Genomic DNA, 15,363 nt, shown 5'->3' on the forward strand with positions numbered 1-15,363 from the left:
CTATTTTTTATTTCTCTCCAATATATTCTTAACTGTGCTCAAAAATATAAAAAAAAAAATTATGAATTATAAATGATTATCTATCCATTAGTAATAATCCTAGTGTTCATATATCATAGTATTTCATCCATTAATAACCATATAAAATTCACAAATTTTAAACAGCAATCTTCATGCTTCGCACTATTCCAAAAATAGCAAACTCTAATCAATCTCATTTTCCTGGATCTTAAAGCTTTAATGAAAATGAATCATTGTAATACTTTGTTATTAAATTTATACCTTTAAAAATATGACATATTATTACCTGATTTAGTGCCAATATATTGAAATATTTCAAAAATTAAGTTTCCATGAAGGATCGAATTCAACCAGTTTCATATAAATGCAACATTAATTTTCAATTGGAAAGCATTTCATGTCACAAAGATTTTTCTCTCGGTTTAAAAAGTGACAGAGTTTTCTATTAATTGCAAATTCCAAGTGAAGATGAGGCTTTTGTAACGAAAAAACATTTTTGTCATATTTCACAATCAGTGTGAATTAATTACAGGGAAAGGAAGACAAATGGCGTATCACTAACACTGATGTGTTGATTTTGCCCACAGCTGCTTTTAGAGGAAATATGAGATGTCAAAACCAAAAAAATTAATGGTGATTTTTCCTGGTAAAAAAATGGTGAAAGCCTAATATAAATTGCAGAACTTAAGAGTTTGAAACATGGCGATCCATTTTCTTGTTCAGCCACTCTTGAGCCAATTTTCAAAAAATGCATCTCTTGATCCTCTTTGCTACAGGAGGTAAGTATTCGTGTTTCTTTATAGTTATATTCCCTAGTTCCAAATTTTTTTGGACAAGCATGATTTTAATATATTCAAAGGAATTGTTAAATTTGTATAGAATTTAAATGTAAGAACAACAATAGATATTCTGAATTTTCAAGCTATAGTTTAAAAAGAGAGAGAGATTCGCTGGGATTGAATTCCGTAACAGTAATTTAACAAAAGTTATTGATATTTGAAAATCCATGCGCATAATGGCGTAGCGTGCTTGGAGCGAGATCCAGGAATTACAGTTAGGGAATTCATTGGAGACTAAATATGAACGCGATTATGCCAGTTTTTAAGGTTAAATACGATCAGGGGAAGAAAAGTTAAAGCTATTACCAAAGAACTTCTCTTCATTTACTTTTTCTGGATGAATGATGATGATAGGGGACAAATATACCATATTATAACAAGGGTGCCATTTACTTTCAATACGACATTAAAGATACATATTATCTTTCTAATATCAATTCGTATATCATCATGCAGGAAGCATTCCTAAACATGAAGTACTTTATGTTAGAAAGCACTCTCATATTGTACTATGTATTAGAAAGTTTCACGGAGCCTTCTAAAACATGGAGCAATTCACGTACTAACATGTTATTTTAATAAACATCAAAGACACATAGAAATAATCGCGCTCTTTCAGCTTGACTTGGCCCCAACTGTTAATCCCACTAGAAATATGTAATCGAATAACGAATTTAATAAAATGGATTCTCCTACAATAATATTTTTTCAACTCTAAATAAATTTTTAAGAAAAGAGTCCTAGGAAGAAAAGAAATGAGAATCATTTCTAAAAGAGACCAAATTCAAACGTTTCCATGGGGGGGGGGTAGGATGTAAAAGTTAATTTATACAACATAAAAGTTCTTTAGATTAATGATGGTTAAATGTTTTAAGTTAGGCCTATGTACTTATTTTATCAAACAGTTCTTTGGCAACAACGAAGTTGGCACAACTTGTTTTTCGTAACAAAATAATTTTGAAACTAATTGCATTTCAAATATCCTCGATAGCACTTGTTAATGAAAGTATTTAATTCGATTGTTGATAGAGATTTCTTGAATTCTTTAAATGCTTAACTTAAAATACAAGACTGGTTTGCTAAGATTATTTGTAGTGAACTTCCGTTCATTTACTTTTACTAGACGAATAACAGACAACTGGTAAAGACAAAGAGGAGATTTAAAAACAGACCATTGGTGCATTAATGTAGAGAAATTCTATTTATCAAAGCAAAGCAAAAAGCAAAGAGCAAAAAAATATCCCATTTTATAGCTTTAAAATGATATAATTAGCTTTTTGCTGAGATTTAAGGCTTAATATTATCACAAAGGATTTGATATCAGGTTCAATATCAAACTTCGTTATTCGAAAACAGAATGAAAAGTGAACATTCGAACATGTAAAGCATCCGTAATTTATTCGGAAAATAATATAATTTCTTAACATTTGTTTCGCTTTTTAAAATATTATGCATAAAATATTCATAACTAAAAGATATGAGGAAGCATAGATTTATCAACTTATCGAAATCGTGTTGTTAATGAGAACCAAATATAAATGCTATCTACATTTTATGAAATCTTTTTTTATATATAACAAATCAAATAAGGAAAAAAAGTCCATCAAACCATTAGAATTGCCCTCTTTTTTTTTTATAGACAGACTATACTGGCTCTGGCAAGTGAAATAGGATTTACTTGATAACAGACAATTCAGTTGTAATGTTTAGAACCGTTAAATAAAATAAAAGAATAATAAAAGTTTGCTAGATCTGGATGCTTTCTACATAATCTTCGCTTCATAATACGTGATTGAAGATATTTGAATAATGCGCCAAATGGTTGAGAAGTTAAAAAAAATATCTATTCAATACGATTGTATTTATTACAACGATCCGCTCTGCGTTTCATACTTTTGGAATTCTTAGCAAATGCACTCCTTTGCCTGAGGCCAAAGATTAACTGCTTACTGATCAGAACCATGCTATGTTTTCATTAAACTGAATAAAAAAGAATAATAGCGCATATGCGGTTTATAATTAAATTTCAACATACCTGAAACGCAACGTGTACAAATGCTTAAAAATTCTCAATCTCCTTGATTTATTTTTGAAAAAGAATCGCTAAGCCCTTCTATATTCTACAACGTAATTATATTAGATTTGATAAATTTATTAGCTTATCAACCTACAGGATAGTCAATTTTTAATACTTCTATTACAGTATTAATTGGATCTGCGTACTGTGATAATGAATGCTTCTCTTCTGTATTTATTGACTGCGCTCGTTCAACTCTGAATCTTGGCAACGATGAAGATAAACCCACGCTTTGTGAGTATGATTCCTATACTTTTCATCTAACTCCACTAAATGAAAATCTAACAAGATGTAAGATGCAAGATGCAAGATCATGATGGTGCAAGATGTAAGATCTAACAAAATCTAATAAGATGAAAATCTAACATCCACTAAATGAAAATCTAAGCAGCGCCTTTCATCGATGAAACATATCTTAATGTTGGTAATTGAATCATTCATGGAACACTAATCACTAAAGATTTGTTTTGCTGGCTAATGTTGTTTCAAGCTTTCAACATTTAATTACATACAAATTTCTAAAATAGTTTTTAATGAAAATGTTTATGTTATTTTTCATTTAGGTAACCATTTAAAGAAACAGTTTGACTGCCTCAAAGGAAAAGCAGCCAGCTGTGGAATGAGCTTCACCAAAGAAGCTGAAAACGTCAGCGAAATACTAAAACAAATGTGCACAAAAGGGAATGCCATAAACACAGGTACAATATATCAATGTCGTTTATTGTTAAACTAAAATTTGGATCAGAATTATTTTAAAAAGTTTTATAATTTAAATCTTTACACAGGTGTTTCCAGAAATTTCTTGCTCTCTAAATGTGAAAGTAATGAATACTTTAAAATACTTTAATCGGTTGAATAGTTTGATAGTGACTGTTGGTTATATTGATTACAAATGGATCATCACTCAAATGTTTCCTTTAGTTTGCGATTAAATTGGGCGTTGAATATATAAAAAGTAACCAACTATATTAAAATGGCTGCTGATAATACCAAAATTAAATTTATTCCCAAATCTTTTCATTTTTTGACCCAGCATGTTTCTCACCAGTTTCGAAGATAAGTCATTTCAAGAGCAAGTACATCGGTTAGTTGGACTACATAATTCAAGTCAGATACGCTTCGGAGCTGAAAAGGGATGCAATGTCATAATATCGCTTGACATACACTGCAATAAAATATCCAGACGCATGCATAGTTATTTTTCTAATGTGATCTTTGAGATGACATTAGTTGTTTTCAATTAGTTGTTTGCACGCAATGAACTGAAACCAATTAAAATTTCCAAAAAATTCGTTCTGAGATCACTAATTTTTATTACATTAGCTGCTTCCGGGGAAGAACTATTCACTCATCATATTAGTTTTACTTAATTTAATCATGTCTACCACTATGTAAGATGCCGCGGTGGCCTGGTGGTAAGGTCTCGGCTTCGGAACCGGAGGGTTTCAGGTTCGAGATCCAATTCCACCGAAGAACCGTCGTGTAAGGGGGTCTGTTGCACGTTAAATCCGTTCTGACCAAACGCCCTCCCGTTGGTGTGGTGTGGTGTGGAGAGGGGGCTGCCAGCTCAGGTGTCGTCCTCGTCATCTAATCGCGGTTCGAAATTACAAGGTCCGTCCCAAAATAGCCCTAGTATTGCTTCAAACGGGATGTTAATATAACTAAACTAAACCACTACGTAAGTCTATGTCTGCCAAGATTTTATTGATTCTTTTTTCCCATAAATAATGCACAGTGAAATAGTCTTTTTGAGATTTCATAAAAAGGATGTATGGTGTAAAACAGTGATTATTGATGTCATAGTTAGAAATCATAAAATTTCATAAAAAATAAAAAATTAGTAAAATCGAACCAGTGCTTGGGGCTATAAGTTTGGGTTTTTTTAGTTTTTCCAGTTGCTAAAATATATAGATTCTCAGAACTAAAAATGTTATCTCAATTAAATCAAATCTCAATTAATCTTTATCTCAATTTCTAATTAATGGTTGGCGACAGAGAAAATTTTGGAAATTTCAACCAATTACTGTCGAAATTCATAAAAAATACCATTCAGATTTATTTTTTTCTTTAACACTTCAAATATTTGCTAGCCAAATAACTTTTGTTTTGTAATAATTTGATACCCCCCCCCAAAAAAAAATCCCAATGTCATTATTTTTTTATAGATTTTTGGCAAATTTAGAATCATTATTGAGATTGTTTAATGCTTCAGATTATTAATGATTTATAATCCTACATTTGGAGGTAAGCATTTAAATATATTTTAACCAATAAAAATGTTTTGAACAAATACCATAAAAATTTATAGCTTAAACTACAAACTTAAATTCACATTAATACTGTCATGAATTAAAAAATATATCACACTTTTTTTGTCAATACTTTTTATAATCTATAATTTTAAAAATAAAATAACTTTAGAAAATTACAAAAAAAAAAATGATTTAATTGTTACCTTGAAATGTATTGTAATATCTAACTTTTAAAACATACTTTCCTGAAATTGATAGTCAAAAATCAAACTCAAACTTCAAAATCAGACTTTCAAGAGAAACAAGAGGGAGAAAGTGAAATAGAATCTTAATACATTTTTCAAAAAGATTGTTTACTATCAGCATAATCATAAACTCTCTAATTCGAATTTATTTCTGTTTTCTTTTATTTATTGGCAATTTGTTTATTTAGAACTGAATATTTATTTATTTATTTAAAGAAAATACACACTAGATAAAAAATTAAAAGTGACTTGGATATCTAATGTAAAATATCTTAAATGATAATACTTTAAGATTGATTCGAATTCTTAAAAAAAATAAAATTTTATATAAATATTTATAAAATAATATAATTTATAAATTATTCTTATATATAATAACGATAAAATACACACAAAAACATATTGAATATCTCTCCAATTTGCGCGAATATAAATCAAGGAGCCAAAACAATGAGAAGTATTACTGTAAAAGATATTTAGAAAGTTTGTAACAATTTTTTCAAAAGTAGAGAAAAAAATGCATGAAAATAAAATTTGTATCATTAAAAAAATTAATTTTTTAATTTTAAAGTAGTGAAAAAAAAATTTTTTATGCATTTATAAGCTCCTAAATTATTGAAAAATTAAAATTTCAACAAAATATTAATTACATTTAATAAAAATTTTAAAAAATCTTTCTTAATAAGCACCTGCTACCTAAGAGGCAACCATCTGTCAAATTTGGTAGTTCTAAGCCCAACGATCTGTCCTGTAGAATGATTTGCACATTTTGTAATTATACATATCGCATCAGACAGTTTGCCGATAGTATGACAACCTATAAATATAACCATGATAAAATTTCCGGTTATAAAGAGACAATCACAAAATAAACACAAAACAAACAAATAATAAAAGTTATAACCAATGAATCTTAAAAATAGTAATGAATGTAATATGAATTTAAAAGATGAATGCATTCAATCTTAAAAACATTAAAAAGCTCTTAATTCAAAAGTTCCAAATATTTAAGCTTAAAAATACCAATACTATACCAAAATACCAAAAGAATATAAAATTCTTCGAAAACTTGGAGAATAATTTTATAAAATTTACTAGCTAAATACTCGAAAATATTCGCGATTAAAATACTTACGTACATGTCCCATATTTTTAATGAAAGAAATGCCTTTAGATAAAAATGTTATAATACACAATATCGTCTGGAATATATTTTATTTAAAATGAGAATATCAATTGAATCAGACGATTTTTAAAATCCATCGTAAGTATTTGTTTTGGAAGTGTTTCCAATATTAAATAATGGAATATTTAAATTCAATATTGTCAATAAATATTGAATTATAAGAAAGATTATTGATTTAATTGATGATTAATTATAAGAAAGAATGAAAGATTTTAATGAACGTTTTGAGACAATCAGATAAATGGTCAATTTTTCATTAATAAAAAGTATTAAAATTAACCAAATCCATAACTGTGCCTGATATAAATTGTTAGTCGTCTGCTTTTAATCTTATTTATTTATTTATTTATTTTGAATTCTGCTAATGTGTTCTAGTAGCAGTCCTTGTTTATTTTTGTTCTTCAACAATAAAAAAATATTGTTACTTAATGTATATAAAATTAATTTTGGAAAAATATATTAAACTTGGAGAAAAAAAATGTATGAGATTAAAATTTATGTAACAGGAAACTAATTTTTTAAACTTTAATATGGTGTGAAAATAGTTTTTGTGAGAATATATTTTCGAAAGATATTAACGGAATCTCTTATAATTTTTGATTAATTGAAATTTTAAGATGATTGGAGATTTGAAAAGCTGCAACTTTTAATCTAATTCAATAAACTTTAGAACTCATTTAAAAAATGTTTTACAAAAATATTTTAAAAAATAGAAGCATCAAAAATAAAGATAGTTCAGAATCTCATTGTTGGTTAGCAAAGGGATCTATAATTTTCCTACTTGATGAAACAATAAAGTGGTCTCAATTTAATTATTACAAATTACTTTTAGATTGAATTTTGAAGGGTTGGTTAAAATTATAAGAAAAATTGTATCTCAATGAAATTAGTATCCTTAAAAAGATAATTTATTGCTCTTTAAGATGATGCAAAAAAAACTTTTATGTGATATTTCTGATAGAAAATGATGAAAATTATTTTAATTTTTGCTACTTAAATAAGAATTAATTTTATTTTGAAAGATGATAATAGAGCAGTTGACCTTAAATGTATCCTAGACTGCCATGTGCAAATTTCATGTCACTGATTGTTATAAGGGATTCTTGTAGCCACCAGATAATTACATATGTTTTTTGCATTATATACTAAATGCAATTGGAATTTATCTATGTAATTAAATTTTTCAAGCACATTCTCAAATAAGCTATGTTATTACATATTCTGGTTGGAGAACAAAATGGATATAACATTATATATTATCGCAATCAATCATACAATTGATGTTTTTGTTTAAAAAAAAAGGATATAAACAAAAATCTGGGTAAGATCTCAATCAAAAAATATAAAAAATATTGAATAATAAGACAAAAATATTAAGTGAATGAACATTATTAGTTTTGTAAAATAAGCAGTACACAACAGTTCGCATTTGCTCTAGTCTTCCAATTTCATTCTACAAAACTATTTTCATATTAATATTATTACTCTTCAAATTTTACCTGAATATAGAAGTTTTGCAAAATTATTAATAGTTTCTTGTTTGGAAAAATCATAATCATCCTGTTTAAAATTATTAATGTATCATTTTTTAAAGAATTTGAAAGACAGAAGAAGTGTTTCAAGGCAGCTATGGATGAGAAAAAATGCAACGAACCAATTGATAAGATCATGGAAACAGCAGAAACAATCGACGAAATTATAAGCAGTAACAAAGAAGCTTGCAGGTAAGTTATTTAAATTTTAGCCTGAAGTTTACCAATGGTATGCCAGCTGATTCTTTAAAATATATTATAAAGCATATTATTTAAAGGCTAGCATACTATCAGTAAATTGTTATACGTTTGAGGCAACAATTATGATGCAAAATAATTTAAGACGCTCTAAAGAGCAGATTGTGGTACCTAGATCTAAAAAAAATTGGATGTAGTTATTTTGAGTGCTATTACTGTACATGAAGTTTTGTTTTTATTTTGTTTTGTAAGGGAATTATGGGAGATTATTGCATTCCCATAGTTTGCATAGTGATTTTTTTAAAAAAAGACGTGACTTAGTTTAGTTTAATTATATTAGCGCTTCGTTTGGATGCAACATTAGAACTATTTTGGGACGAAACTTATTTTTGAATTCTGCTTAGATGACGAGGGCAGCATCTGAGCAAATATATCCTCTCCACGCTGGTATAATGAAAACACTTTCTTCAAGTTTCCTCATTATACATTCGAGAGAACGTCAGATAGAATATGTATCAGATTCGTATATCTCCTCTTTTATGATTTAGATAAAAGCATGGATGCATTAACCTGATACCCATTACTGTGGAAATTTATTAAAATTTCGAAAACGAACCTTTTTGAGATTACAATACTTTTTTTTTTTGTGCACCTTATGCACGAGAAAGTAAAAATATTAGGTTTTTCGGAAAGCAATTTCGCTTTTTTTTATGAAGATGAAAGACAATTTTCTTATAGTGAATAAATATTTTACTGAATTATATATATCCATTCTGGTCAAATACTTTTTTGTTATGTATCTGGCAACAGCATGGTTGCTCAAAATATTTTACTATCAAAAAACTGATTTTTGACTTCCTCAATTGAAGTAAAGACTTTACCATCCAAAAATTTTGTAGAGACCAGAAAAGATAATAATGAGAAGGTGTCAGATCTGGAGAACATAGTGGGTGTAGCAATATATACCATCAACGTTGTAAAAGCTTTTTTCGAGTAGCCAAACTTGTATGAGGTCTCAGATTATCTTGGTGGAACACTACACTTTTTCTATTGATAAATTCTGACCATTTCTGTTTAAGTGAATCATTCATTATGTCCATCTGATGACAGCACACTTCAGAATTGATTGTGGTGTTGTTCGGTTGAATATTGAATTCCTTTAAAATCCCATCAAACAAATAGCCCCAACTTTTTTTTGATGAATATTGACTTTCTGAAGGCTTTTTTAGAGAACCTGGTGCAACTTCAACATCAAAATTGCCGAATCGAAATTTTGCAAAGCAGTTTTAGTCACTGGCATTCTGTCAATACATCTTCTTCATACACATTGAATAATTTTTTTTTCTTGCTTGAGCAGCATTTTTTCGTTTTCGATAGAAAAAAAATAAAATATGCCAAAAATGCTGCTTTTCAATTTCATATTTGAAAGGGTACCAACCAGAAAATATTGCGTAGAATCAATCGAACTTTTTCACAAGCAAGTCTTGCTATATCAACTATCAAAATTTAATAATGAAGTGTGAAGCTGGCTATGAAAAATTACAATTAAGTCCTCTGTTGGTAAAAAACGAAATTACTTTCCGAACGACCTAATACATTCAACAGTTTGAAATTAATTTAGATTCAAGACATATCCTTGATTTAAGTGTAAGATTTGAGCTGAAATATTTGCGCAAAAATAGCAGAGTAATGAAAACATTTTTGCAGAGTGTTTCATACTCTTTTGCTAAAGTTCATGATTTCTCTTTTCAGGCAGATAAATACTTATTCTAAATGCATAGTCGAAAGTGTAGAAAGAAGGTGTGGTGGACCCAATCAAAAATTCTTTTCCAGTCTATTCGATCCCATGATGAAATTCGGCAAAGCCGTGTGCGAGCAACTCGTGGCTCCAGTGGATGAGAAGATGGATGAATATAAAAATGTGGGACTGCTCAGCCCTTATGCGATCATACCATCGTTCTTTATTTATGCTTAGACAAATCTGAAAGGCTATAAATAAAATAATTCGGAGGAATCTAATAGAAGATTGTAAATGAAATAAATCAGAAGATTCTAGTTTATTTTTTAAATCCTTTTCTTCATAAATGCAACATATTTTTTAAAATATGTAAATTTAATGTGTGTAGACTGACATATTATTTATCAATTTCGTTAAACACAACGAAAAAAATCGTTTACCATTGGATCTAACGCAACCAAATAAGGCACATAGTTACTCCTTGACCAATAAATGTTAATTAAGAAAGGAATTTAAAAAATTTATTAATATTTTTTTAAAAAAATAATCAAAACTTTGACAATTTTCTTTAATAATTTAGGGTCATATTATTATGCAAAACACATTTTTACACTAATTTAAAATTTAAAAAATAAGCATTTCATAGATGATAATTTTATCTCTGTATAACAATTTTCTTTAATTTAATAAACACTTCAAAATGTTTTAAGTCTAATTTTTAATAACATTTTTTATTGTTGAAGCAACTGCATATATATATTCATTATGACTCTTTTAAACACATTTTTACGCGTGCGTACATATGTGTGCACCTTATCTCTGCAATATAATTAAGAGCAAATTCTAAAAATATAAAATACAGATAGATAAATTACTTTTATTGAAGGTCTTAATCCCGAATGCTTTGGCAGGGTGGAATCAATAGACTTTTGTGGATACATTTAAAACCTGAAATATTATTTTAATTATCGTTCCATATAAAGTTTCGAAACACCTTTGATATTTTTTAGCATTTTATTAAAGGCATCAAGTAAGAATTATCACAAATGGATTCTTATAAAATATCTTTCATTCGTGGGACTAAAAAAAGTAGTACCCTATAATCGCAAAATTAAACCTGCTGTAAACTATACGAAAACCATCTTGACTCAAGTTTTCTTTAAAAAATATCCAAAATTCGATCAAAACAATTACAATTACCTCTCTACGAACCAGCAATCCCAAATTCAAGGAGAAAAAGACTACATTGAGTGAGAATGTCCAATTGTCAAAATATGCCATGATATTAACGCAATCGATGAAACTTTAATTCTCAAAATTATTTTACTATTAAAGGTTCCACGTTTCTATTAACGTTACCAATCTACGTTTTATGTCTACTTTGCAATTATATAAAGCTGAAATCTTTATGTTCGTAAACTATATTATATTAAAAAATGAATAGTTGCAAAGAAATAACTTTATTAAAAACCTCATATTTTTGAAAGCAACTACTTTTGAACTTAAATTTTCGAATTTATTCATATACCAAATCTTAATTGAATTAATCAATATGTGATATATCATATAGAATATCCATGAGAGATTGTTACCGTGCGAGAACTTCGTGACCGATACTTCGTTGCCCTTGTCTCATGAATTTTATATCACACTTTCGGAAAGCCACGTACTTTTCTGCACGCTTGTGTACAACTCATAATGTGTAGCCAGATAAATAATAAAATAACACATTAACAAGACTGGACATTACAGCGTAATACTTATCAGATTGAAATTAAATTACACTATCTGCTTTCTGCGACTGATTGTTTTCCTATCGTATTTATAGCATTAATTCAATAATACTAATCGAATTTGATGAACCACAGAATATCATAACAAAATAAACTACTATTTAAATTAATATTTACACTATTAATACAGAACATAGCTATTTTCTTGACATCTCAATGAGAATTTTAGCCAATTACGAATTCTAATTTGTATATATTGAAGCGAAGTTAGAAATACCGAGAAAGACAATGCGTAGTTAAAAAAAATAGATTGCCCGAAAAGATAAATATTTTAATGGCATTATAAAGTCATAGAAATCACCTCAATTACAAAGGGTCATTGATCAATAAACATAAAAGATGTAAGACTACTAAAATAACCCTATTTATTACTATCACAATTTGATGCTAAAAACACTTAGTAGATTGAATGATGGAAAAGTTATTCATAAGAAATTTAATTCAAATTAAGCTTAACCGATATACCTAGTGAGTTAGCTGATCTTCAATGGCGGCTAATATGCAATATGAGACAAAAGACTTTAATTTTATTAATTTCTGGGTTTAAATTTTTTTTAAAAAAAGAAAGGTTTTTTTTTCGGAAATTGAATTTCTAAGTCTGTACAAGAAAAAGTAGCGAAAAAAACAACTAAAAGTAGATGAATATAAAGTAAAAACAAATATAGCAAATATTGTTGTTTTGTTGTTGTTTTTATTGTTGTAAAGTTTTTTTGTTTTTTTTTTCAAAAAAAATGTCATTAAAGTGTAAATTTTTGTATATAACAATTAGGAGGGAAAAACTGTTAAACATAACCAAAAATGGTTCGAGTAGGATTATTTTAATTTATCTATATTTGCATCTTATTTTTTGAAACAACACGGCAATTATCTAGGAACCGTCGTTATAATTGTGAATTGTGGTCAAATGAGGAAGTTATTAACTTGTTATGGCTCTATCCTGTCCAAACTTCTGAACCACAGAAAGCTTAAGTAGTAAACTGACTTTAGTAAAAGGTCGACTTCTTTAATACGAATCCAATAATTAACATTTTTATTTATTTTTCCAAGTCATCGCGTACGCCATTTGTTTTGCATCTATCATTAGTAGTGAGATTTATAAATGTAGGACTTTTTGTTCAGTAGAGAGGAAGTAAATAAAATAAGTTATTTATTTAACTTTGCTTCAGAATTTTTAATAATTCTAATTAATTCGCAAAAAAATTTTCACATGTCGCAAGCCTTTATTGAAAAATCTTGTAATGTTTTATTTATTATTTTAAAATATAAATAAAAGTTCAGATTGCTATATTTACTTCATAGCTTTTATATATTTTTTAAGAAATTACAATTTTTCTTAGCAAACTGTCTAATAACCCTGATAATTTCGGTTAGATTTAAAAATACGGCTCAGTCTAGTCCAAAACAATTAAAAGTAGATTTCGCAAAAATTTGTCAACCGTTATCATGACACATCTGATACAAAATTTGGCGTAGTATCACTTGAAAAAAAATTCAAATTTGGTACCTGTACAGTGTTTTTAAATTTTATCTTTTCGACTCCTCTTATCAATGGAGATAATTCTTGCTCAAGTGACGCATATAAAATGCAACATATCATTTTAAATATCAAATCGAATACATATCTTGCTTTTATTTTTTGTAACAGTGCGCTACTTAAAAATATAAAACAATATGATGTTCGATGATTACAGCATTTATTTTTGTATCTAAAATATCAAATGATTTGAGAGCTCTTAAAACAGCTCCAAAAATTGAATCATATACTCGAAGAAAATAAATTTACTCACAATTACTCATTCATTGTGAATGAATTTTTAAAAAAATAGACTTTCAAATATATCCTATGTGATTATTTTTTATCTCAATCACCAATCATATCTTAAATGTTGCCAAGTGTTGCTATAGCAATGAATCTGTCTATTGCATGAATCCTTGAAATATCTTCTTAGATGTATAAAATTGCATTCTAAAGGACTACTTTTTAGCGAGCATTTGGAAATCACTTATCTTTGTTTCACTTTGACCAGTGAAATTTTCTGTCCTTTGATTGTAAGCAGTAGATTGATTTTTGGCTTTGCTCTATCAGTTTCATACGTAAATGTTTTCCTATAATCTATAGTTCCAAAGACTTAACCGCAAGTATGAGTAACATAGTAATCCCAAACTTTTTCGACGTTCAATGTTTTTGCTGAATATATATATATATATATATATATATATATATATATATAATTCGGGGAATTAAACAATTAAACTTGATTACACACATTTTCTTATCTACAAAGGCACAAAACATCAATTTTAATATCAAGTTTTAGAATTTTAATGAATATGTTTAGTTTCCTCAAGAAAACTATTACATCAAGGGAAATTTAATTTGTTCCTTTTCAAATTTTAAAAAATTCAAATTTTAGGTGAGCTGCTCAAAATGAGGGATATGCTTAGCACAGTGAACAAAATTAAACAATATTTCTTAAGCGGTACTAGCTATATGTCAATCAAAATTTCAATTTAAAAATTCGTCACAGAGCAAAATTTTAAGAGAAAGTTAGATAAAATGTTCGATTGAAATCTTTAGTATTATTAATAATTTCTATAAACTAACTGGTAGTTAAAGACAGCTGGTTTTTAATATAGAAATGTCAGATTGAATCAACTGTAATAAAATATTATCTCTGCTTGGCAAGCATTTCCATGACTGATAACTTAAAAAGTTGATTCTTTATTTGTTGCTCATTCGGGTTTTTTTTTTTTTTTTTTTTTTTTTTGTAAATTTTTTAGGGTTTTTATTAAAAACAATCTTATATGAAAGGCGGGAGACTTATTTCATTATTTTTTATCTGAACATTTATTTAGATGACAAATATTCCTCTGCCAAAAATAGCATTATAACGTCTTATTAATGGACAAGATCATTATATGACGAAAAAAAAAATACGTGAATCATAAATAGGGAAATTATTTTCAGCACATCGGCAAGCCTGTTTAAGAGCAATAATGAAAAAATTATGGCCTCAAACGCAGTTGTTATAAGCAAAATCCTCTTATAAACTTTTGAAAAAATCTCAATTGCTTTACAACTAATTAACGCTGTTTAGGAGATAGCGGAAATCATCTCAACGATCCAGTATAGTCATCAATTTATTTTAAAATTTTGAAAGAAGTGATTCTTTTTTATTTAGAAATCTTTTTGGGCAATATTGACTCAAAAATTATTATAAGCCTTTTTTTCGAATAAAAAATCTACAGTCATTTTCAAACCTTCCTCACAAATTAAATATTTGTTGTTTAGATAAAAAAATATTTCTTTAGCTTACGCGAAAGTTTCATTTCCGGCAGGTATGATTATGAATCGGCATTGCTTAGGATTATGAATCAGAAAAGACTGCAGAAGCGCCATCTTGTTTGAATTTGACTTCTTTCTTTGAATCAAACTGATAAGAAATGTTGGTAAATAAAACAGATACCAAACGAGCAACGAT

At 27.9% G+C, this 15,363-nt stretch overlaps 1 protein-coding gene across 1 annotated transcript; it reads left to right on the plus strand.

The window, feature by feature from the left end:
• Window positions 1–729: 729 nt before the first annotated feature.
• On the plus strand, window positions 730–10,369 carry LOC129969695 (uncharacterized). Its single transcript, XM_056084381.1, has 5 exons — window positions 730–800; window positions 3,064–3,171; window positions 3,501–3,635; window positions 8,215–8,344; window positions 10,103–10,369. Exons 1-5 carry the CDS (start codon window positions 770–772, stop codon window positions 10,323–10,325), a joined length of 627 nt encoding a protein of 208 aa, XP_055940356.1. The 5' UTR covers window positions 730–769; the 3' UTR covers window positions 10,326–10,369.
• The last annotated feature ends 4,994 nt before the right edge of the window (window positions 10,370–15,363 follow it).

The sequence above is a fragment of the Argiope bruennichi genome, chromosome 5 (genome assembly GCF_947563725.1).
Source record: "Argiope bruennichi chromosome 5, qqArgBrue1.1, whole genome shotgun sequence".
Lineage (NCBI taxonomy): Eukaryota > Metazoa > Arthropoda > Arachnida > Araneae > Araneidae > Argiope > Argiope bruennichi.

Bases quoted from the DNA above. Each gene is read 5' to 3' on its own strand.
- LOC129969695 (XM_056084381.1), top strand. From the start codon at position 770: ATGCATCTCTTGATCCTCTTTGCTACAGGAG. The intron at 801-3,063 runs GTAAGTATTCGT...CTTCTATTACAG, and splicing joins GATCCTCTTTGCTACAGGAG to TATTAATTGGATCTGCGTAC. The intron at 3,172-3,500 runs GTGAGTATGATT...TTTTTCATTTAG, and splicing joins TGAAGATAAACCCACGCTTT to GTAACCATTTAAAGAAACAG.